Genomic DNA, 25,997 nt, shown 5'->3' with positions numbered 1-25,997 from the left:
TGGATCTCAGTATCTGTGCTTGTGACACTGGCCTGAATCTTACCGCATTTTCACTGTGATCCATCACATAATTGCATCTTTCTGACAAAAGCCTGTTTTATTCCTGAGAAGACTCTGCACTTTGTTCAGAGCCTTAGGATCCCCCTTCCATCCCTAATCGAGGGTAATACATTGCAGCCCTACAACATAAAGCTGGTATTTGCTACAATGAGGCAGGAGATCTGGGCTCAATTACTCCCTGGGTTTCACACTATGCTACTTCTAAGGGAACAAGGTGCCTAACAGTGCTTCAGAGCATTTCCTATTATTCTGCAAAGGAAGAAAGGATGGGGACCGTCTTCTGACCCCGTAAAAGATACTTCCTAGGTAGCCAGATGACTAGCTGCCCTTCATCAGCATTCCCTCTTAACCCTGTGGACTAATCTAACCCAGATCTTATTGACTGCAGCAGCGAACACTATCACTGTGCCAGTGGCCCACTGATTGCATTATTAGTTGATAAGGCTTTGTAATTAGCCCTCAAACTCTCCTCAGTAAATCTCCAATTTCACCCCTCAGAGACTCTGAGTAGATGCTACTACACTATAGGGCCTCAGAAAGCTGCTAATGAAGTGTGTAATGAGGCTTTTTAGAGTCAGAAGATTGAGGAAAAAACAAAGATAAATAAAAAGCATATAAAAGATGAGAGTTACTTTTCCAGTCATTTTTCCCATCTCTTCTATTGAAAATATTTCTCAGGAACGGCTTCAAAACCATTGCTAATTTAAACATGCAGAAGAGTTAATGGTGAATTGAAGTTTACCCTTCAAAATTAATGAAGGCTTGCATCACTGGTGTGCAGCAATGGAGAGCATTGAAATAGGACATTAATTTCTCTAGCAAGGAAGCTGTGCTTAAACTCTCAATCTATGACGTTTTGGCAGCACACCCACTCCTCCACACGTGCACACTTACCTACAGCCTGCAATATCAAGACTTCTTCCTGTGTACTTACCAAAGTGGTATTTCTCTAGGAGAAATACCCACAAATTTGTCCATCACTAAATGATATGGCGTTGGCACCGTCATGGGCAAAAATGGATAAAAAGAGAGAGGTTTGGTCTCATGCAGTGCTTCCAAACTTCTCATTTGGTTTTCACTCTCATGTTGTAAGTGTATGTGCTGGTTTTGGCTGGGATAGAGTTCATTTTCTTCATAACAGCCGGTATGGGGCTGTGTTTTGGATTTGTGCTGGAAACAGTGTTGATGACACAGGGATGTTTTCGTTACTGCTGAGCAGTGCTCACACAGAGCCAAGGCCTTCTCTGCTCCTCACCCCACCCCACCAGCGAGGAGGCTGGGGGGGCACAAGGAGCTGGGAAGGACACAGCTGGGACAGCTGACCCCGACTGACCCAAGGGATATTCCAGACCATAGGACGTCATGCTCAGCATATAAAGCTGGGGGAAGAAGGAGGAAGGGGGGGATATTCGGAGTGATGGCGTTTGTCTTCCCAAGTAACGGTTACGTGTGGTGGGGCCCTGCTTTCCTGGAGATGGCTGAACACCTGCCCGCCCATGGGAAGCGGTGAATGGATTCCTGGTTTTGCTTTCCTTGTGTGTGTGGCTTTTGCTTTACCTATTAAGCCGCCTTTGTCTCAACCCAGGAGTTTTCTCACTTTTACTCTTCCGATTTTCTCCCCCATCCCATTGGTGAGGGGGAAGTGAGTGAGCGGCTGCGTGGGGCTGAGCTGCTGGCTGGGGTTAAACCATGACAGTATGCTATGGTTAGCACAAATGGTAAGAATTTTTTTTTAATGGAGATTTCCCACATATATTAGAGGAGCCTGTGCTGTTCCATGATTCCTGCTGAGCCAAGGACTCTGGCCATTAAGTGCTGTCAGATCTTCTTGTTGCAGTTTAACCCCCTTACTGTGTGCTTTGGCTAAGTTTTTGTTGCCATAATAGAGTCTGCAGACCAGAACATGTGGACATGCCTTGGGTCATAGTGCAGATATTCTTTAAGTCAGTGTAAGTTAGTATGGCCACAGAAAAATGCAATCTCTCACTCTGAAAAGGGGAAGAGCAGGGAAAGGTGATTTTTAACTCAGATCACTGCTTTGATCTGGTTTACCATAAGCCCAGAAAACATGTCAACCATTTCAGGTCTTTCTTAGGCATATTATCTTAAAATACTGAATGAAGTGGGGTTTGCCTTGAGATATCAGACTGTGAAGAAGAGTGGCTGAAATATGGACATGTATGGTGCTCTTCAAGTGTGCTATGGGCTTTAATAACATCCGATGCAATGGTGTTAAACATCTGAGGGAGGCATGGCTGCTTTCTCTGTGACCATGACTCAGAGTTTGAGACACTGACTTCCATACAGGGGCCAAAACCTGGCAGAGGGTTACATGGAGAATATAGCCAAGACAAATCAAAGTACCACTGGTACTGTACTGTGGTAGTCCACCAAATAATTTGTGCTATGGCAGATTTCCTTCCTCATTGAAACACTACACTTTTGAACTACCTATCTGTTCCCATCTGCTACCTGTCTGCTCACCCATCAGCCTAAGGTATCTGGACTACCAGCGGCCACAGTAAAGTCTGCCATTAGAGGTTCACAAAACAAAAGTACACATTGCTGTCACTGATTTTATTTTATATTGTACCTTAACCTATTTCATCTTCATGTTTGCAGCATCTAGTTTCCCATGAGTCACTTCAGAGCATAATGGAAAACTTCAGCACAGCACGACTATTCATTTGCGTGAGTGATACCAGGATGATCTTCAAATACAGTGTGTTAACTTTGGGCTGAATGCTGCTGATATCCCTTTTGACTAAATGGTTAGACAGCTTTCAGAGTCTTTCACAACACTTCAAAAAGGAGATACTGAAAATGGAACTTGCCATCTCTACAGTGCTATCCTGTTCATTTACATGATCAGTATATTAAGTACTCTTTTCCTGAAAGAGATTTTCCTGAGAGAAAAAGATTCCTGAGAATCATCAAACAACTGGAATATTATCTTCAGTCATAGAATTGTTTTTCCATCACATAGTCCCAAATTCTTGTTTTCTTTTCAGCTTTCCTTTCTGGATCCCAGTGTCTCTGATGCTTCCATCTCTCAGCTTTGCTTGTTTTTGTCACAAATACAGAGAAAAGATATTTACTAGGTTGGAAGGATACCCTTACAAATCATGTGGGTCATTCTGTCTTCCAGGATTGCATAAAACTTATTTAGGACAGACATTCTCTTTGTTTCAGCTACAAGTTCCATAAAATGTTCAGCTGTTTTGACCTTTACTGTAACTGAAAATTCCTAACAGCATGCTACCTACCTTCTACAAGTTACCTTCCGCAAACTACCTTCCAGCACAGTTTAACCCCATCCCCAGTAGCATCACAGCATGGCAGAAAACAATGGACTGAATTGAAAAGGCTTGCATTTCACCTCCCCAGACCCTATATTTGTTCATAGGATACAAAAACTGACATCCAAATTATTTGGTATGTCTAATCATAATGTAAAATTAAAAAATAATTTTAAAAAGTTTAACGTTTTTTTTTTCTCCTAGGACTACTGGGAGTCAAGATAATTTCCACAATAAATGGGATTGCTGGCACTGCTCCAAGGAAGCAAGAAGTTGGAAAGGAAGCAGATTCAAATACGTATCCTGTCTCCACCACAGCAAGCCTTATTGCATTATATTTCACTCAAATGCAATTTCATAATAATAATAAATTACACTGGCCTTCGACTTGATGTTATAGGACTAAGTAGTGCAACATACTATTCAGTTGTTTGAAACAGAAATGAAGAGCTGAAATGCATTTATCTTCAGTGAGTAATCTAGACATTTAATTTTTGAAAAATCCAGCAAAATTTGAGTCACTTAGGCTATGGCTATACTCAGAAATAAGCTAGGTCCATTACCTGACCCTTCAGCCAACTGACCTGTATGGTTAAACTTTCTTATCCTATAGAGAGGGTGGCTGCATGCGCCAGGGTTAGTCCCTGAAGCATGCCTGGGCACTGTCTAGAAGAGAGCTGGGTGGCCTAGCCTGAAAGCGGGCTGGTGGTCATGCTGGCTGTGCTAGCAGTTTGACAGAGGTGGTGATCAGATGGCAGTGGTTGCATATATGCCCTGCTTCTGCCACCTGCATAAACCAGCAGGTTTTTTTTCTTTTTTATTCCCACTTGGAATAAAATATACTCCTTTCCAACAGTAACTGAAAGGAAATTATTTCAGAATTTTTATGTTTCTGTTAAATCAGTTACATATACCTATTTGTATGTTGTTAAATAAAAACATTTATTCAGATACAAATATGCATTTTTATTGTTTATGAATTTTTAATGTTCAATTTGCTGAATCTTTGAGCAACACAAAACAACAAAATAGGGGCTTACTTTTGTCAAAGTAGAAACAGAATTTAAATGGGAAAAAACTCCTTGCAAAGATGCCTGATAAAACTCAGAGGAGAAACATGCACACATGTCAAAGGTCTGTTGAAGGTTAAGTGAAGGCTTTTCTAATTTTCATTTTATCCCATTCAGGATAGCGATAGAAAACTAGGCTTATTCTTATGAAACCCACCTACATAAGTTTTGCAGCCAATGCATGTTTATATACCGCCAAAACTATCAATATTCAGTTTTTATTACAGGTTTACTGGTGCTCTGTCAGACCCCAGTTCTGAGCTATCCTGTCACCCAAGCAGAGGACTAAGGGAGTATAAGACCCATTTTATTCCTGTGCATTAGCTGCCTCCATCCTAGTAAACAAGCTAAAAAGCCAGCTAATGGAGCTGACATCTTGAATTACATAATTTCTCTTAATACATGCCAGAAATGCTCTTCAGCCCTGCTACACCTGCAGGAATGCTGTTCAAAACCTTGGCTTCTGGCTCAGCAGCGTGATCAGCAGTACAAAGGGTACTCGGCATGCCATGGGGATCACTGAGCTGTGCCGGAGGAGGAAGGAAGGCTCCATAACCATCATCCATTGCCATATCCATCACAGAAATCTGCCAGACATAAAAGGTAACCACAGTGACACGGAGACAGGGACATACTGGGAGGAGATGCCTTGTGGTGAAACCCCAGGTTTAGGATCAGCACTTTGTATTCCTGTGAGACGAGAAATTCTCTGTCTGCTTTAGGACTGCTGAAATTTGCAGATTTTTGTAAGACAGACATACAAGAACCAGAATAGTTGTCACATTTCTGCCTGAGGTTCACTGGAAAAAAATGTGTATGTTAGGCTGGCAGATTCAAGGTGCTGCCCCTCAGTTTAAGGCAAAACTGAGGATTTAAAAGATATCTGTCAGCAGCAGCCTGGCTGCTCAATTATTCTTAGTGCAGTGTTTGCGACAAATTCTCGACAGAGCCCCTAATAATATTTCACAGTATTACAAAAAGCTTCCTCCTTTTCTGACTGCAGTTAGTGGTAACTATGCCATTAAATCCTTTGGGACCATGAACAGGCACAGCTGTCAACCGCAGCATACTGCATCAGCATCCAGACTCGTGTTTTAATCAATTATATTTTGAGCAGTGCATTTGCAATACATAGAAAACTGACAGAAGACACAACATTTGGTACTGACCTACTAATAAACACCTGCCTTCAGGATTCAACAGATCAGAAAGACTTTTTTCTTGAAACACATTCTTTGTTTGAATACGTGTGTCTAGATGCTGTCTGGATCTGTTTATAAGCTGTAGGGGTCTAGGGCAGGCACTGAGACCTGCCACTTGCTGGAAAATCTGTACTGTTATCTACATTCACTTGTGGGAGACCGAACTGTAGCCGAAAACGAAGAACAGAATAGAATACATTTTATTTGGTCTAAGTACTTGGAAAGTTAGAACTGTCTCTGAGAGAAGGTTTTTGTTTGCGTTACTAGAATGGATATGGCATACCCTCCAAAACAGGATGGCTGCATCCAAACTGCCTCCTGGGAATGATCCCTGGCCTACACCAATGCCCCGAACATGGCCAGGCAGTGGCTGGGACAGCGCTAATAGACCCAGGCAACAAGTTTGCCAGGGACCACTCCAAAACCTTCTCAGTGTACATGGTCAGGTTTCCGTTCTCAGGTCTGTGTTCTGGAAATGTTTGATTTACCAGCAGGAAGACAGCCAGTTGATGTGGGGAAGTCTAAGAAAGTCAACTATCTCCTCTTTCCCTGTTGCGTTCAGAAGGGTCACTCTTAACAAGCCACAGACATTAGTTCACCCTTCCTTAGCACATCTTATCCCACGAGGATTATCACCCTTTTCAGGACCCACAGCTTTCAGAGCCATTTACTAAAAAATCCAGGACTGAAGAATTTACAACATATGTCTCCACCATGGCTGAGAAATTATGGGCTCCTCAGCCTGAAAGACCTCTACTCCCCCTGATAAGTACTCACAAGCTCAAAATTAACCACCTTCTTTGTTTCTCAGGGACTTTCATAAATTTGGACTGAATCAGTCAATGTAGCCAGCATGCCTCAAGCCCAAACTTCAGCCCAGATACAATGACTGAGGACATCAAAAATTCAAATGTTGCTTTCAACCACTGTCATTAAGAGCTCATCTCTTCATCTTTGGAAATCAGCTAGGTACAGGGCTGCCAGCAAATTTCATCATTGGACCTAATATTCTAGCAAATCCTTCAGATTCACATTCAGAATTTGGCTCAGTTGCCTAAACATAGGTCTCTGGCACCCTTTGAGATGCCAGGTATCCTGCCTGGATTTTAGTTGCCAGTCAAGAGCGGAGACCTGTCAGTCTTTTTTCATGGTATCTCAGAAATCTTACAGCAGCTTATGGTACGGACACCTTTGTGCATCTGAATTGAGCCTACAGAGATGTGTGAGAAAGCTATCTGAAACAACAGAGTTCTAAACTGTTCTCTTCAGTAATAGTGAAAGTCGATGGTTTTCTTCCAGATTGCAAGCTAACTAATTCAATTTAATTAAGCCAAAAGGATTTTTTGCCTAAGCTTTTTGTTTTGTTTTATTTTATTTTATGAAAAGGTGAGTCACTGTGGTATACTATGCATGGTATTACCTACAGAACAATAAACAACCTTTGATCAAAGGTTTCACTCTTAATTTCTTCATTTTATATATTTCTCCCAGGCAAAAAGATCAATTTTCTGAGCCATGAAAAACACCCAGTCACATTAATAGAAGCTGCAGATTTGAAATCAGGCTAACACTTTGAAACTGTCTTCAGAAGTATACTTACAATTTAGTTATAAAACAATATATTGAAAGAATAAAAAGGAGAGAAATATAAAGATCTATTGGAAAACATATATAACTGCATGTTTTCCTATAGTTTTAAAATTTGCTTTAGTTATTTAATAGGCCATATTGTAGGTAGTATGAATGAAAAAAAACCCAAACAAAACCCTCCACAATATGTTTACATAAGTATGATTCAGTTTAGCTGATACATAAAGCATTGTACTGATAAAAAAGGTGGAAGATGCCAAACATATGATACAATTATATATTTGTTATTATGCCTAGTATAGAATAGAGTGTGTTTTCTATTTCAGAGAAAACAATGAAATAACAAAGACTTATAACAAAACAATCCTTCTAGAAAAGAAATAGTCAGAATTTTAAACTTTTGATAAATATATGGATATATTTGCTTCAGTAAATGTTACAAACTCTTTTGAAGTAGCAGGTTTTTTTACATGATGGAGGAGGATGGCAGTTTTTCATCCAGTAATCATAAGAAACTGTAGCTAATTTAAAACAAAGACACAAAAGTTAGCTTTTTAACTACAGTATCATATTTTCTCATGGATACTGGCCACTACCAGTAAGACACAAAGAAAAATTACCCAGGTCATGGCAACTTTCAGAAAGGTGTATAACAAGGTATAGTGAAACTTACTTTTGATGATCTCCCAGTGGTCTTTGTCCAATGGATTTTAATAATGACTCTGGTCGAACCGTTAATTTTGGTGATGTCTTGGGGCTAGTATCAGAGTCTCCACTTTCTTCATCTCCCATGGCCTTAATATAGCTCCCACTTCTCATTCTTCTGCAGGGGATCTCTTCGTCTTTCCCACCAGCTGGGTATCCTCCCCATTCATCCTGAGGTACCTAATGAAGACCATAAAACACACACGCGAAATGTGTATAATTCTTTTCAGCTATTTAAATACTTCCTTCAATTTTTCATTTTACAAAGACAAGTCATGATTTTTTTATTCTTCAGAAACAGACCGCTTAGAAAGAAATATCAAAGGTCCCCAAATGATTTTAATTCCAACTTCAAGATTGGAAATTTTCAGTTTATAAATGTTGGAACCTAAGGAACAATCAAGTCACGGTTTGTGAGCTGAGCTGCAGTATCTATCTGTAGACATGCTCTAAATTGCAGGAAGTAGCTTAGCTTAACCTCTTAAAAGTTTACACACAGATTTTCAGCTGATAAACAGTAAGTTGATCAGATGTCTCAGACCTAAAACTCACTGAAAGCTGAGCACCAGAGTTTTTTACCAACTCTCCTTATATGGAGCTTTGGCTGCTTTTCAGGAAGGTGAATGAAGTATTTAAGTTAAACTAAGCTATGATTTTTGCATAAATGGATAGGATTCTGATTTAGGGCAAACTTCTCTGAAAAAAAAGCAAATGTGGCAATTTATCTTTTTTCTTATTTAGAAACTGCAAAGTAGTTCATAGAGGCTGTAACATATCAGGAACGTAGCCACTTAATTATTAATACGTTTGGTCGGGGCTGCTTTCATGCAGTTGAGGTGGTTTTTCAAATAGTAAGATTGGTAGTCAGATAATCCACATCTGGTGGATGGATATCTCACCGCACCACAAATTGGCAGAGAATTGAGCAGGAGTAGATTTTCCAATCCAAAGTGAAATCAGCCTAGTTTTAAGACTTACAGATAAACCCAGCAAGCCTGTTGCTGCCAGTATTGCTGATTCTTTGCTTTTTGTTTAATCTTCCAAGGTGCTGAGTCCTCTGGTCCTAATCCAGAAACACACTTAAGCATTTACTTAACTGAAAGGATATAAGCAACTCTCTGAAATCCATTATAATGACTCATGGTTAAAATGAAGGATGTGATAGAGTACATCAGTGGACGAGGGCTGATGCATTTGGCAGCATCAAATCCTTTATCAACATAATGACTTCATATATATTAAACAGTACAATGGCATTATTTACCAATATACTACAAATCTGAACTTCCAGTTAAACCTATATTAAGGAGTTTCTGCAAAGCCAGATGTCTAATGAAGACTTTCAAGTCAAACATATTTGAGACCTTCTTCAGACAGAGTTCACTGCGGAGCTGAAGCAAACGTTCCCAGTGGTTTCAGAAGTCTTGGAGATTGGGTTTAAACAACTAATGATCTGCCTGTCATCTTTACTGCCCTTTCAAGATACACAAATTAGCCACACACCAGGCGAACAGATCTGGTGCTTTGAGTCCCAAAAAGGGATTAAGGGGGAAACAAAGTTTTTAAAGGGGGTGAACAAGTGAAAATAAAGACATTAAGTTAAAGAAACAAGCTCAGGAGAGAAAAAAGAGAGACTGAAGATGAAGTCAGATAAAAAGAGATGAAACAGATAACACAGATCAGAAAAATGTTAGAGACAAATATCAGAGAAAAAAATTATGAGTTATATTCTTATATGAAGTAATAGGACAGAGCATGAATCTAAAAGAAATATGGGTTAGATCATGCAAAGAAACAAACTTTTGATATTATTCAACTTTGAATGGTGATTGGAAAGGCAGCATGAAAAATATTCCCAAACGTGAAGCCTGTAAATGTGATACATCATCCTCATTTCTTTCCTAAGCCCTAGTATGTACGAGATTAAAGTTGGAGGAAGGTTTTTTGAGATCCTAGGAAACCTAAAAGGTATTTACAGGTAGTGATACTTGTAACAGCCAGACTCCTAAAATATACAAAATAAATATATTTTCTTAAGCTTTTTTTTTCATCTACAGCTGGCAACGCTATTAACTGTAAAAATCTGAATGAGAGAGCTATATTAAGAAAAATGAATTGATATCATACAAACATACTCTAACTTTTAAATCTTCTTTATTACTTGTATGTCAGCATAGCTAAAACCAAATTCAAAATGCTGAAAAAGCATTTTTTGGCATCTTCATGGGCCCACTGCAAGCTATACTGTTCAATTTTCTGTACTAAAGCTGAATTATTATGTTCAGTCTTAATATTCTTTTTTCAAAAACCTCATAACTTTTTAATAGAATAATTATTTTGGCTTGAAATTTCTTTCCTTCATTTTAGCTTGAAGATAATTAAATAGAAAGTTGAAAAAGACATTGATCAATAACCTTTTACTTACTCAAATGTAAAAAATGATTAGTTTCTCAACTTTGTCTGAAATTCCGTGTTCAAATAACTAGATAAGGACTGGATTTAAATGAGTAAACACAGGCTTATTTGTTGATTGAAGTTGAAGTCTTACTTTAAAAGATAGGAATGACTGATTTTTTACAGTAATGTATCTAAAAAATTAAGTTTCTTCACTGTGATAAGGAGCTTCATGAGGACAAATGTTACAGTCACGTGCCTTACTATTTTTGCTGATTACATTTCTTTTGCTTTCTGAATTCAGTGAATTCATATAAAAGCTAAAAACTGAAGAAGCCCTGCTCCATTTGTGCCTGTGATATACTCAGGGTACATACAAATGTACCAAGAATCCCTTTCTAATCAGGGCAACTCGTTGGCTATCACAGAAGCCTTTGTAGTTGAAAAAAAATTATTCACAATTAAAATATGTGTATTTTTTTGCCCTGGAGCCATTCAAAGGAGCAGAATACAATGAACACAGGGAAAATGCTTCTGGAGCCTGGCAAGCAAGGTTGACAATGTGTTCTCTCAGAAGGTTTCATGCAGAGCCTAGGAAAACAGCTGGAGTCCTTATGCTGTCTTAAAAAGCCAACGAAAGGGCCCTTGACATTGTTTTTCCTCATGGACTAAGAATAAAAGCAAATTTTGAGTCCCATTTCGGCCTGGTTCATCATTTACTTTAGCTGATAGGTTAAATACTTGGAAAAATCTTTCCCAATCCAGGCCATCTCGGACCCCAACATAACTTTAAAGAAAAGCAGAAGTATTATACCAGTGCAGGAAAGAATTTTATTTTGAAATATTAACAAAAATATTTAACAGCATGTATGAGGGTCATTAAATGTGTATTTTCCAAAACATGAAAAGGGCTTTGCAGCTTGCAGAAATGCTTTCTTACAATAGTTACCAGCCCCTGAAATTCCCATCTGCAGGCCTTGCAGCTGCTAATTGGGAATAATTACCCTAATTATCTACTTGCATATAGTGATGAGTACTGATATTTATAATGTCTAAAAAGGCCTTCGTCCTGTTCTAGATGTTAACATGAATCCTTGTATATGCAGTTTCTATCCACAGAGGAGAGAGACTGCATATTACCATATGAATTTCCTTTTGTAAGAACAACGAGCCGACAAGGTCTGGATCTTTTCATTTCATTTTGTCACCGGCTGCTGATTTGGTTATAACTATTACAGAGAATGATGAGTCTCTTTCACAAATTTAATGCACTGTTGTTGTGAGGAACACAGCCAGGTTCAGGAAATTTGGTATCTTTTAATTGTTCTGCTACTGATTCAGTGTGATATCTTACATTAGTCACTAAGAGCCAATTTTATTAAAGCACCCGGTACCTAAAACTTACTACAGTTTATGGAGCTGATCCTGAGAGTGAACTCCAGAACCTTAGGTAGGACCCTAAATTCCCCATAAAAGGCATTTAGGAGAGTTAGCTCCTTCAGAGTAGCATCCAAAAGGAACCAAAAGGTCCCTTTAGTTAGCAACCAAGATGCAAAGCATGAGGAAAAATCTCAAATGCTTCTCCTTTCTTGGGTTTAGTGTATCTGATTACAGGCAATAGAAAGGCCCTTCTTTCATTTCCCATTCACAGCCTAAAACCACCTTCTGAAAAACAAATTCAGATTTTTTTTCATAGAACTAAGCAGCCTTATTCTTTCCTTCCATAATGTGGAAGTGGGAGACGTTACTGCTCACCTTCAATTCCATAACAGTTGGCCTGCTGGGGAAGGAGAAGACTTAGGGCTGATAAATAAACTGGCATGCACTCCTCCTCTTTTTGTAACTCATGGCCCTTTCATGGAACACTCACAGATTGCCTGGGGAGGGCTGGTTAGGAAAGAAGGACTTCACGTACAAGAACGGGTGTGTTGCAGCCTCGTGATCCAGGCACTTACCTGGAATGAGGGAGCTTAGTTAGAGTCCCTGGGCCAAACACTCGCAGGAATTTTATGTGAAAGGGTGTTTGGATAAAACTTGCGGAGCATCTTAACAAAGAAAGAGGTGCCTTTGCTCCAAACTGCTTTACAGCCTGCTGCTCAGAATGCAGTTTGGGGAATTGAGAAGATGGGGGGTTTGACCTTGTACAGGCTAAGAAAGAAACTGAATTCACATCTTCACAGTGGGTATTCTAGAAACGTTGTTACTATGAAGACGAATTTCCTTGTTTTAGAAGAAAAGTCACTATCCTTGTGTTTTGTTAGAAGTCCTCCCTGTTGGGTGTCTTGGTTGTGCTCAGATTAGACCTGTCAGAAGAAACGGATTTCGCACCCCTTACTGGACTTCGGCAGTAAGTCTGTCCCCTGATTCTCAGATCACACAGATTCTGCATGTAAGCAACAGCATGTTGTCAGGGAAAACAGGGATGAATTCACCAAACCTCGGGAACAAACCAGGAATCATGGAATCACTGAGGTTGGAGGGGACTCTGGAGGTCTCTAGTCCAGCCTCCTGCCTAAAGCATGGACAGATACAGTGGGTTGCCCAGGACTGTGGCCGGCTGGGTTTTGAATCTTTACAAAGATGGACACTCCACAACCTCTCTCAGGAACCTGTTCCAATGTTTGACCACACTTAGGGGGGAAAAAGCTCTTCCTTATATCTAATCAGAGACAGGTAATCTAGGCTCCCATTCAGGAACCAGTGCTAGCAGTGTGAATACCCAACCTTGTATCTAAGAAATACTGATGTCAAAACTGGAAGAACCAATGAAATGTTCATTCTTCTGGACTTTGACCACTGTTAATTCAAGTTTTTTTATTTCAGTTTAGGATTTAGCTAAAGAAGTCAAACTGGCAACAGCCAGTGGCATTTCAAAACAGATCTGCTCCTGTTGCCCACTTCTATGGCATTTGCTCCCAGCTCCCAGAATTTTAAAGGTGTTCCACCACTAAAGTGCTGATCTGCTGAAAATCTGGCATATCACTTTACTATCTAAAATGAAACACTTCTAAATATATGGCTTCAGCTGAGGGAGCTGACTATCACTTCTTCATATTTCTCATTCTCAAAGGTGAGGATTACCTACCTCATAGGAGTCCTGTGAAATTTAATTAGCATGCAGATGTAAAATGCACTGAAATATTCATTATGACCTAAATCTTATTTTAGTAATATAAATTTCACATATTACTAGAAACAGAAGCTGTCTGTGCATGAATTCAGACTACAGATGATATGAAGAAGGATAAGACATGAAACACTATGTAGTATATATGCAATTTTTGTAATTTTATCCTTTCTCACCCTGATCAAGAAGATGACCCCACCCCCCCCCCCCCCCCAAAAAAAACCCAGAAGGACACAATCTAAAGTGTAGGTAAGAGATTTTCTCTTAAATCACTCCTACAAGGAGCTTCAGAAAAACAGCCTTTGTGCACAGCTGCAAGTAGATGAAAGTAGATGCCAATCTTACAAGGCAGGCAGATATGCTTTTTAGCATGGTAGAAAGTTTCCTTGATATTATAATGGGAGGTGGGAGCTGGACCTCCTGTGTTTTCAAAAAGTTTTCTAAAGAAGGAATACTGACCAGTTACTAGAATTTCTTCTTAAGTTAATGATACTAATGACATTCCCCTGTTTACTGGCTGTGGACTCTAGACCCTATTGGTCTAGCTTTTTTCAGGAGGGAAGAGTGCAGCATCTGAAAATAAATCTTTGTTTCCTCAGTAGCTAACCTTGTGTCTACACCTCAACAACATTCTCAGCACACATTTTTAACTCGTTTTTTTCTGTGGTTTGGGGTTTTTTTTTCATGAGCTGATTCATTGTTCAAAGAATATGAATTATACAATGAAGCCATTCAAAAATCTCTACGAAATATGCCAGGGACTCCTCCTCACCACTAACAATGCCAATCCTCCTAATTAGCTTTAATTTCCACATGCCACCCCCCTAGTCCCTGAACTGCTTGACAGCTCAGAAGCACAGAGAGTTCTTGCAGCATTCCCCGAAAGTCTGTTGACCCTGTCCATCAAGGAAGGAGCTAATCTGAGAAAGCAAGAGGCATCTTCGCCTTGCCAGGCATTCTGTCCAGGCTTTGCTATGAACAGCCATAGTATCACAGGAAGAGGAAGAAAATCACATAGATCCCAAACAATATATGCTTTACACTAGGTTGAAAACAACTTGTGTTCAGGAATTTGGGAGTTGGGAATGGACTGGACACCCATGCAGATCACAGAACACAAACATAATATTCCAGCTGGGAGATGTTCGAATAGGCAAACCAGTACCAGCATTATTTACTGCCTGATCTTAGATTTTCATGTGTAGTTCCAAGCAAGGCTGCATTAACGTTGCGGGGTCTCTCTGGGACCCTCTGGACTCTGTGCCGTTTTGACATGGTGGAGCGAGGTAGTGGTGGGCTTGTCCACGCTATAAGTGATTTTAGCCTGCTAAGCCTGGAGCTCACGGAGATCTTGTGCCAGAACATTGATATGAGATGAGCTTGGACCGAAGGGAGGGCTTGGCCTGTACTTAAATGAGAACCTAGGTACATATAGCCTCTCAATCTAAGACACGAAAACAGTAGGGATTCAACCAAGAAACCAGTTGGCTGCATATTTCCTTTGGTAAGTGACCCAGGATGCTGCTTCGTGGTCAGCTTCAGCTGCTTTAAAATCATACTACCATCAGCTTTAGTGGGGCAGGCTTTCCTGAAGCAATATTCAGCTTTTCAAGCAATGCTAGTAATGGTAAGGTGACTTAGAGTGCTGCCTGGAAAAGTACCCTACCAACAATAATAAAGATAAGCAAAGATAAGTTTTCAGCTGAACTGGCGAGTTGCTCCAACTTGCTGTGCTGCTGCACAATTGTCAGTACTAGCGAGAGCGAAGGATGAAAATGGTGATTACATGGTGATTACTCTAGGACTGTGCATACATTAGTAAATGAAGACCCACTGTCTTGCCTGGAGGTCAGCTGGCCTGCAGCACTCTACACCCATGCTATTGAGCAATCTTTGCCTCCAAACCAGTGTGTCACTACCAGGAACGGTCCCTGGCCTGTGCTAAGCCCTGAACTGTACCCAGGAACTGTTTAGGGAAATACTGGCTGGCTTGGATGAAAACAATGCCCAAGACAGGCTGAGCCACATAACAGCATAGAGGATCAGGATGCAGTGCCAAGGAAACTATCCTGACACTGTGCAGTTTGATAGCATAGATGTAGCATAAGGTAGCAATTATTTCAATAATGGAGGTCCACAGAAGCATCAAAGACCAAAACTTGGAACTTTTCATGCTTGCCACAAAATGCAGCATTTCTGCCAATTAATTTGCAATAGTCATGCACCCAGAGTTTGTTTTTCTATCTCTGCCTTTTTGGGCCAGCTCACAGCTGCATTTTCCTTTACAGCTTTCTCTATAAAGTGAATTAATATAATTACAGTGCAAATTCTGCTAAAACCAAGCATCAAAAGGCTAATGACCTAAACTGGATTGCAGCTTGTCACTCACTACACGTGAAGGGGAGCCAGGAATATACCTGCCAGCTGAGCTGCCTGACTGACAGGGCAGCAGACGAGGCCCAGGGGACCACAATATCAGCAACTGAAGCTAACTATGAGTTTTCCTGGCAGGTATTTTTGGGAGAGGTAGACTGAATCGCCTGAATCACATTTGCAGAGCGAAAGGAGCTGAGCTATCTGCACAGCACAGTGAAGAAAACCAGCCTGGGTTTTGTGACTGACGAAGCTGTGGGAGACAAGGCTCTCTGAGGGCGTGAGGCACCCGCTCCTGCTCACGGGGGGTCACCTGCATCCCTGCGGCCTCGCTGCATCACGTCCAACGCTCCCCCAGGCAGCTGGGGCCCCGAGCGGCACAACGCAGGCGTTGCAGTGGATTACTATTCTGTCCTTTTCTAGCCACTTTCAAAAATGGGAAAATAAAGTATCATCAGTGCCTTCAGCCCAGATTCTCAACATTGCATGACCTATCAGCCAAATCACCTGTAGGTCCCTCTGGAAATATCTTTGCCTTTACCACTGCAGACCTAAGGGAAATTCAGAGTCGTCACCTTATCATCACCTGTGTGAGTGGGGCAAGACCCCACAGACCATTCATGGTCACAGAAGTATAGAGTCAGAGACCAAAATGCCCTTAAAAGAAGAAAGGGAGCAGTGCTCCCAACATACTTACAATGCACCTAAAACCACAGAGACTGAAGATGTAGCAAGGACTCAAACCTTGCAGAGCTATTACAAGGCTAGATAGGGAAGAAGAACCTAAAAGGCAGCGCACACAGGGCTGACCCAAAAGATGGCCTGTAGTAAACAGTGTCTTATTTAACCTAAGCAGGAAATGATATCACCTTTTTTTCTATTTGTTACAGGGCTACTACTGAAAAAAACAGTGCATGTCTTTAACACATAAATAATTTTAAAGGTTATATAAAAATATATATATTTGCCTTTCATCCATTTTTCTCATTTTAACTAACGATTGACAGCTTTGAACAGTTAACTCCAGTTGACTCTAATTATTTAGCTTACAGAGTGAAATGAGGCATTTTTTTCCTGTCTAGCTACTAGTTAATGCTTAACTATCTGCACACTTTTCAAAAGACCAGTTCCCCTACCAGAAATACCAGCGACCTTGTCCATATAGACATTCAGCCATCTAAATGCACCTGCAATTCCACTTTAAAAACCAAGCTTTAAGCACAGCACTGTAAGATGGCCAAAACCAGATGGAAAAAAAACCCCAAACAACAAAGCAACATTTATGAATGCTTCACCATTTTTTACAGTCACGTCCTTGCAGGAAAAATGGTATAGACTGCTCAGGAGAGGAGCTGGGGCTGCTGTAGGTAGCAAGCCTGCAGCATAGGAGAGTGTGCAGTCAGTACAGCCCCGCGTGCGCGTTCCTGGCAGTCTCATTTGACGGATGCAACTGGTCTGAGTGTATAAAATAATAAGTTACTCGTGGCTGAAAACTTCTTCAGACCCGGTGACATCTTTGGGTAACAACTGCAAAGGTCAGCTTTCAACTTCGGTGAAGGGAATGTTAAAAAACAATTTGGCAACACGCTGTAGTAATGTTATAAAGGAGGACAATTCCCCCTGATTAAAGGGCAGTGGGATCACGGCCTCTCTGACATTTCTACAGTAATAGGGACTTGTTTTGGCAGCTTTAAGAAAATACTAACTCTGAAATATTTCTACTCTTGTTTGGAAAAAAGCTTCAGCAATTCATTTCAGCCAGTATGAGCATCCTAGTACACGGGCATGGAAGCAGTGCGCTGCTGTATCACTGATTAACACCGTAATTCAAGATACCAGTAACCTGAGACAACTGTTTGGTCAGAGCTTTACACTATCATTGATTGAATGTATTTATCCCCCCCCCCCCTTCTTTTTCCCTTGGAAAGGGTATTTAAGAAGTATTCTGGAGTTTTGTGACACATGAAACCATCAGCTTTCCGTAAATACAGGGAAGCGTTGGCTTTATTAAATCCTTTTTAGTTAATGTTCTTAAAATCGTAAGTGCAATACTTCAGAGGTATGATGGGTAGAAAGAGCATTATAAGGAACAAGTGAGAGTGGTTGAGCTTGCTGCTCTGTATGGGAGGATTACACCCTTCCTGACCTGGGCAATAACTCCACAGAGCGGCCCCAGGTGCTGCACCAGATGTTGCAGGCTGACATTAGCACTGCGAATGGACTGCAGGGCATTAACTGTCCCATCACTTCACTTAGTGTCTGGGCATTACAGTCACTCTTGCACATCTCCACTCCTGACTGCAAGGGCACAGGGCTAGCTGACACATCCTCGTGGGGCTGTAATGGGCTGTAGAAATCAAAATGGTACAGCACATGTCCGTGCTGATTCAGGATGCAGACTACCCTGCTTCCCTACTAGCTATAGGAGCTTTGCCTGCGGTGGAAACAACCCAGGTAATTTTGGAGTGGTGGCTGGTCATAAATCATTGTGAAGGCAGCGTGGGTGATAGTGATTTGGATGCTAGTATCAAAACTCTGCTAGCTCTGGCTAACTCCACTGTATGCATCACTTGGTAGAGTATTGGATATAGTTTCTGTACTTCATATATGGGTTTTATGTCAAGCAAACAGATACAATCTAGTTTCACAAAGATGAAGTGCTGAGAAAGGTGCATTGAGTTCAAATCCATCCATCCTTGCAAACCAGAGGGAGAGTGGAAAGCAGTAGCAGATCTCTTGAGGGCAACAGTCTCATTTGTGGGAATCTGTCCTGTCCCCAGAAGAGTTCCTGGAAAAATGTAACTGGGGGCTTAATGCCTATTTATCCACTAGCTTGTCCTCAAAGCCTTCTCCATGTAGGCATAACTTAAACCAGCAAAGAGCCTCGTTGAAACTGCTGCTTTTTTTCTTTTTTAAGAGACCAACTCTTGTGCTTTTCTTTCATTCTGTAGAGTACACAGCTGACATTATTACCCACATGCTTAGCAGTGCCACTGCTGTAATGGATGACGCTAGTACTTAAATGCACTAGGAAGACAGGAGTGGGCTGAAGCCATTTTTAGAACAACATGCTATTTTCTTTTTTAGTGTTGACTCATTCACTGTACCTTGTGGTATGTTTACCTTGATTGCTTGCTGCTTCGCAGGCTGTTGAATGGCTGAGGGAGGAATATTAATCAGTGACATGTAGCACTGTGCTCCAGAACTTCAGTGATGGTGAGTGCTATGCTCTTGCCTGTCTTCGGCTTTATCATAGGAATTACTTTTCTTTAACTAGCATTCACAGGTATTTCAGTCCTGAAAACTGTAAGCGACGCTTTTGCATTCATCATTTTAGCACAGCTATCTAGTTCATATCCATTTTTTCTGTTGAAAATCTTTACTCCCCACTAGTACTCATATCAGAGTGAAATTAATCAAAGTCATTGCACTGTATATGTGTTGAACCTAATTAGCCAAAACAGCTGATGAAGACAGAAGAGATCTCACATCTCATTTATCTTTTTCTTAACGTATTTTACATTAAAATTAAAATGACATGGAAAACGGTAGCAGCCATGATAGCTAAAACTATACAAAAAGGCACTTTACTGCATGTGTGATCTACCTGAGCTATTCTGCCTGCTGAGTGAGATGACAGAAGTGTTTGGTGCCCAGAAATGCATTTCTAGCTCAGTTTGTCTGCATTCAAAAGAGAAATTAAAGGCCCATACATAAACGCTGTTGCTAATCATTCACAAGAATCTGATAAATGCTATTAGTGTACAGTTACGAATGTCTGCTCTCTGCTTTTGCGGTGCTAGTTGACCATCTGGTTGGTGTTACAGCTCAGCTGATTTAACAAGGAGCTGGAGCCTAAAGGGGCTTTCCACTGGTCCCCTCTCCCTTCTCCCTTCATGTTCCCACCACCTCCACTGTAGCGGGAGTGATGCAAATCTGAACCGAGCTTTAGATGAGAAAAATAATCACTATTTTATGCAGCTTTATTTCTACTAATTTAGTTCTCTGAAACTGTCCAATTCAGGGCTAGATGACCACCCATGCTGGAACAAGGCACGTTGACTGAATCACCTCGGACTTACAACAGCACAGTCCCCATCCAAGGACACCCCCCAGCTGCAAGGGCTTTCTGTGGAGGATCAGGGAGTGTGAGACCCTAAGAGAGGAGCCAGAGACTAAGCTTGGAAATTTTCCAGGTTAAGGAAATACCTGCTTTCAACTCTAGGACATGACTTAAGCATATAATGTGCAGACACCCTCAAAACCTCTTTTCTCATCTTCTATTTTCAGGTATCTGTGAATTTGGTAGAAGCTCCCTTCTTAGAAAGAAATTTCCTTTGTTCACTCTTCAGAGTTTCAGTTTTAAGGAAAAAGCAGCTCAGTAATAACTGTGGAAGGCAAAATGGAATCCCAGAAACTCAGCACAGAAAACATGGCCTCAAGCCCAGGCCTAAGGCACTGCCATGGTCTTCCAGTTTGGGACTCTGTATACGAAAACTCTCCAGGGGAAAACAGAAGTAGCAATATTTTATACAGGCAGTGAAAGAAAAATAACAAGAAGGAGACCAGTAGATAGAAAAGTGAGTTGGGTACAGTGAATCCTCATCCTCATATAACTAGGTAGCAGAATAAAAGCCATATATATATTATAAATTTATAATATTAATATATAAACACAGAAAATTATCTTTTATTATTCTGGAGTATATTTATGTATTCATATATAAGATCACTGAAGGAATATAATTTCACAGCTTTGCTTTAAAAAGAATTAAAAAATACATAGCTGACATCACTCAGGAGAAATGTCTTTTAATATCATGTGTTGTAATGCTATAAACACAGAGATCCTGTGAAGGTCCTGGGGTTTTATGCTACTCTGTTCACTTGTGCACCTCAAGGAAATCTGCTGCTACATAATCAACATCATAATCCCTTGAATTCTCATTGCCAGATATTCTGGAGCAAGGCAGTAAACTCTCCTGGTTAGGGATCCTGACATGTTTCTCTACCTTTCTCAGTTTCTGAACCTAATGATTATTTTTATCCAATCATTATTTAATCATGTTTCTTACACTGCCATAAGAAAAGTTAAATTTCCCTCCTCAGTTTTGCAGATAGAGTAATTGAAGTGTGCAGTGATTAACAAATTACATTTCCTGGGTCAGAGAGAAAGTTCATGGCAGAGCTAATAATGGGACTTATATCTCTGTTCTTAATGATCGCAGCATGACAGCACAGCATCCCTCAAAGTAGAAGTTTCAAAACTAAGCATTTAGTTATGACATTGACAGAATGGGGTCCCTTCAATTTGTTTGCTGACCTTGGGCTAGTGAATAAGCCAGCCACTCAGTCTGAAGGATATCTATGCTTAGAATGGAATATTCAGATTCTACAGAACGTATATTTTATTTTAATATTTTGCAATGAGAATATTCCTGTTATAGAATTCCTGGTATTATTGCTTTGGACACAACTATAGATTCTTTATGGTAGTAACTGAGCACTTGAGTCTTAAATTTCCATTATAGGATGCCTGCGAACAGAGAATGGCTACTATGCCATTTTTAAAGGGGCTTACAACCAAAGATCACAAAGTCTCTGGTGCAGCAACAATTTAAATTCACATCTCCTCGATTTTAAGCTGGATGAACCTACCAGTGGATGAACCTTCCTAATTACAGGAAAATTCCTTTCTGTAGTCATCCCAATTCACAAGAAACATAAAACAATGACTCTGCAAAAAATGTGCTTTGCTGCTCCCTAGGCTTGCCACTGGGCTTGATCTAAAGCTTGGTGGTAACCAAGCTAGTTTGTGAACTCAGTGTTTCACATTCACTTGAGGATGCTGAAGTAAGTTGGGAGTAAGGAGAAGGCCTATGGAAGCTAAAAACTGGTGGTTTCTGCAAAGAAAAATGAGATGTAAAGAGGGGGGAAGAAGAAACAATGAAACATAATGAGAAGAAAAGCACAAAACTCAGCAGAGATGTAGAGGAACCAGAGCTGTCTGTGTAGAAGTACGTCATGGTAAGGAAAAAGCTAGCCATACCTGAACTCTAATGTAGGAGCAGTACACGTGGTTTTAGAACACAGATACAAGTGGAAGTCTCTGCACAGGACACGCTTCCAGTTCTGGCTTGTTGAGTTAGATTAAAAACTTCCAGGGAAGAGCAGGCTGTTTCACACACAAAAGAACTGTACTCGGATATGATAAAATATCACAGATGCCAGTCTAAATTGGAATCAATTTGCATGGTAATGCTATGAGGGTTGCAATTTATTTTCCTTTCTCTGCAATGAGGAACCTTCCCTGTTTCAGTAGAGAAGATTGATCCTGGATGTCTGCATATGCATTTGAAAAAGTCTGGCTCTTCAAGTGTGACTCATTGCTATCGGACCCACATTGCTCAGAGGGGAGAGAGCTCTGCATGGTAGAAGGGTTGTTGCCAGTCTGGGTTTGCTGGCTTCTCCAGAGCCCACAGGAACTGAAAATCTCTAAATACATAAATCTGGAGTGGGGATTTGCCCATGTTAATGTGAGAGAAGTTTCTTAAAAAGAAATAAAAGAGAAGGTACTCAGAACAATGCAGGCTTTGCAGGCTGCACTTGGTAAAAATACCTAAGGGAATATTTGTATACTATGTTTTTTCCAGTGGCAAAGCTAGCTGAAGAAGTCATCCTCCCAGCTACTCCCTCCTTTCTGCTCTGCTGCCACTGCAGTTCTCTGTACACCCTGATGTGCTAATGTCACTTGTCATGGGACTGTGCTGGACCAAGGCCTTGCGAATGATGTAATTGTCTAAAAAAAGTATTTTGGAGGCTATGTTTTAAACCCCTATCACTTTAAGATCCAGATCATCATGCAGCATATAAATGGCTACATCAGCATGATTTTTGGGGTGGCAAATGGCAGCAAGCAGCAGGTATGAGTTTAAATGTAGGAGAAAGTAGGAGCTTCTTGGTTGCTGCTAGAGAAAACAAGTGTGCAAATAGCCTGAGTGCCAGGCCTGAAATATTTATCTCCCTGAGATACCCATGTAACTTTTAACAAGGAGAGCTGATAGTATGGTCTCAAAAGAGGCTCAGTTCAATATGATCTTGGATGATCCAATCACTAAAAGGAAGTTTCTGAGTAATCATCATCACGACAAAGCAATTGAGTACACCAGTAAAACCATTCGCCTGTTACATACAACAACCTGGAGAAAAGGAATAAAAGAACGCAAAAATAGGATTCCACACAGCCTGTTTTTAAAATCACTCATTCACAGATGTATTTGAAACACTATTTCTAGCCCCCGGACTGCTGGGAGAACTGCCCCTTTTTTAGTCTGATGTATGGATTTTATCAAGATGTTCAGTGTGAACTCCAAAGATGAAAACACATCCACTGACCTTAAAGTAATTTATATCACACCAGTTTTATAGTTTTTAATTTGTGCCCTACGAACAAAGACAAAAGCTAGAGTTTTCTCACTTTCATGGAATATTTGCATTAGGTGAGCCGTACAGATTTTCTTCGAGAGACACACAGATTAAGCTTGTATTTTTTTACGATGACTATGGCATAAACTGTGATCCTTTTTGCATTACAAATCTTAAGAAAATCTTCCTCTTACCTGAAGGTAATGGCACGGCCTCAAGGAAGGTTTGATTTCCTGATGAACCAGAGGCTTATCTAAGTTCAGTGATGATTTGCGATAAGCTTCTTTAGCCTGACTTACTGTAAGCGTGGACCAAGAACTCCTTTTCATATATTTACCATCAGGGGTCATTGCTAGCCCTTCACAAGCCGAACACTTCACATCATTGTTACTTTTGGAAGTCTTCAGTGAGAGATCCCCAAAATGCCCCTGGAGCGCCTCAGGATAGCAATGGGATATATGATCTGCATGGTGCCTATTTACCACACTAGGGGTTCGGTAAGTGCTATCACTGTCCAAATTATCATCAGAGCTCCACCAGCTGCTCATTCCAGATTTATGCTTGCTTTCTGGTTTTCGCTCCTTACTTTTACTCCTTTTGCCGTGCTTGGAATGGTGCCCGTGATGATGGTCGTCCCCTCGACTGTCTCCCTTTGTTCCATTAACGTTGCCCTTGGATGATCCTTCCAGAGAATGAGATTTAGTAAAAAGTTTCTGGACTGAATGAACAAGATGGCGTATTCTTCCTGGGCTCTCACTGCGTTGTTCCGCAGCTGTTGAGGTCCTCTGGTACTGTAAAGTGTGGAACCCATCCCGGTGAAGAGGAAGTTGTTTCTCAAATTGGTCCAAAAGATTTGCAGGAATACGGTTAATCTTAGGGTTACCGTGAGACATGGCGCAGTCGTCTCTTGAGTCGTAATGTGAACTGTAGTGCATTCTGGGGAAAGTGCTACTTGACATGTGATCGCCCATTACCATGGGCATCATCATGCATTCAGAATGAATGGAGCTGCGTGGTGAGCAACGATGGTGGTCCATCGGGCAACTCTCCGTGGGGCTGAGAAGATACGATTGCCTTGGCTCCTGCCCATGGTGGATATGGTCGTGGGTGTGTTCACAATCTTCAGGGGATGCTAAGCCACAAGTATGAGCTGAACATAACTGTGGTTGGTTGCGACTACCAGATAATCCTTTCATATTCCTCGGAGCAGGAGAGTATCTTTCTTCATTGAAGTGCTGAGAAGGTGACCATGAGTACTGCTGGTCTGTCAGGAGAACACATAAAACCGATGTTATGTGTCTGATTAAAAGATTAACTTGCAAAATCCAAGTATATTGCAAAACTAAACATTTCTTCTCTATGATCTTGATGGAAAGTCTCACCATTCATGGAATTTCATTCACCATTTTAAAACTGGTTAAAATTGCTCACTACGAGCAAATTATGGAGTGAACGCAGCCTCCTTCCTGTTTGCAAAATTGTCTGCTAGCAGTTCTAAATTTTATGAAGCTATTCATTAAGCAAATTTACTCAAATAGCTTTAACGGATACATTCAAGTATTCAGTTTATTATTTGATATTTGGAATTCATATTGCAAGCTTTGTGGCTAGTCATTCAAGTTACATGGGTCCAGTTTCTATTTCTGTGGTCTCTCAGTCGGATATCTTAACCTAAATGTATCCTTTCTCCCTGGAGACACTTTTGTATCACAAACTGAACTTCATTTTCTTAAATGAATCTCAGTTTCAGGATCCCAAGTTCACTGTTCATAAACATAAATAATAAACAGCGAAGAGAAAAAGAATAGGAACATGCTGAAATGAAGCTTAATTTTTATATCACTAAACAGTTTATGAATAAGCCTTTCATACTATTTGAACATCTGTTATCCTTAGTCCAGAAGTATTATCACTATTCCCATACATGTAAAGTCCTCTATTAGGCAGTTTTTCCCTTTTTATGTCCAAATTACAAAATATTTATTTAACAACTCTATGTTATTCCTGATAAAAACAAATATCTTTAGGTACAAGCTATGGGGTTTTATATACTCGATTATTTGCTCCTATGGATGATGTGCTCCAAGTTGTGGTTATTAAACAAGCATGATTACTAAATAAGAGTAGCTTGTAAGCAAAGATTTTGATACTCAAGCCTTTGATTTTTTTTTCTCTCACGCAATTTCTTGCAGCTGTCAAATGCTACAAACAGAAAATTAAAAACCAGAAATGCTTCAATTTGATTTTCACATTCACTTTCCCTCTTCAATTTCAGCTTATTTAAGCAACATTTCAAAAGCAGACAAAGATCTAGGATGCAAGACAATCCTTTAGAGGATCAGACAGATGCATAAGTGTTTATACAACCCACTTAGCACAGTCTTTCTGAAATTTTCTCTAAAGAATCTAAATAATCTTGCACAGGTGCCCGATACAAGGAAGTTGAAGGCCTCAACCAGAATGGAAGCCAGAGAATACGTACACGTTATATGTAACAACAGAACTGGACACTGGAGACCAGCCTGTAGAGATAACACAGTAGCCAACAGCAATTTAAGGGGTTTCTAAGCATATGACAAAACTCTCCTAAATCATATTCTCACTGCTGGTGAAAACCCAATGCCTGGAAACAGTCATGAAACAGATCAATAGTCATATCTCTTTAATTTTATTCAGCTAGTAAGTGTTGCGTTATGTCATGATGCCGTCAGTACAGAATGCAATTTATTGCAAGTCTTTAGCATCAACAATC

General features: G+C 40.4%; 1 protein-coding gene across 1 annotated transcript in view; it reads right to left on the bottom strand.

The window, feature by feature from the left end:
* The window catches only part of DLGAP2 (discs, large (Drosophila) homolog-associated protein 2), a 101,162-nt gene that overhangs the window by 61,051 nt on the left and 14,114 nt on the right, over window positions 1-25,997 (bottom strand). The window contains exons 2-3 of the mRNA XM_010566733.1: window positions 23,440-24,509; window positions 7,895-8,106 (exon numbers count right to left, since the gene is read on the bottom strand). Coding sequence (XP_010565035.1) covers window positions 7,895-8,106; window positions 23,440-24,441 — 1,214 coding nt within the window. The 5' untranslated portion in view covers window positions 24,442-24,509. The remainder of the gene's footprint in view (window positions 1-7,894; window positions 8,107-23,439; window positions 24,510-25,997) is intronic.

This window comes from Haliaeetus leucocephalus, unplaced genomic scaffold (assembly GCF_000737465.1).
Source record: "Haliaeetus leucocephalus isolate CR32 unplaced genomic scaffold, Haliaeetus_leucocephalus-4.0 Scaffold217, whole genome shotgun sequence".
Taxonomy (NCBI): domain Eukaryota; kingdom Metazoa; phylum Chordata; class Aves; order Accipitriformes; family Accipitridae; genus Haliaeetus; species Haliaeetus leucocephalus.
This window is presented reverse-complemented; position numbering and strand designations above follow the sequence as displayed.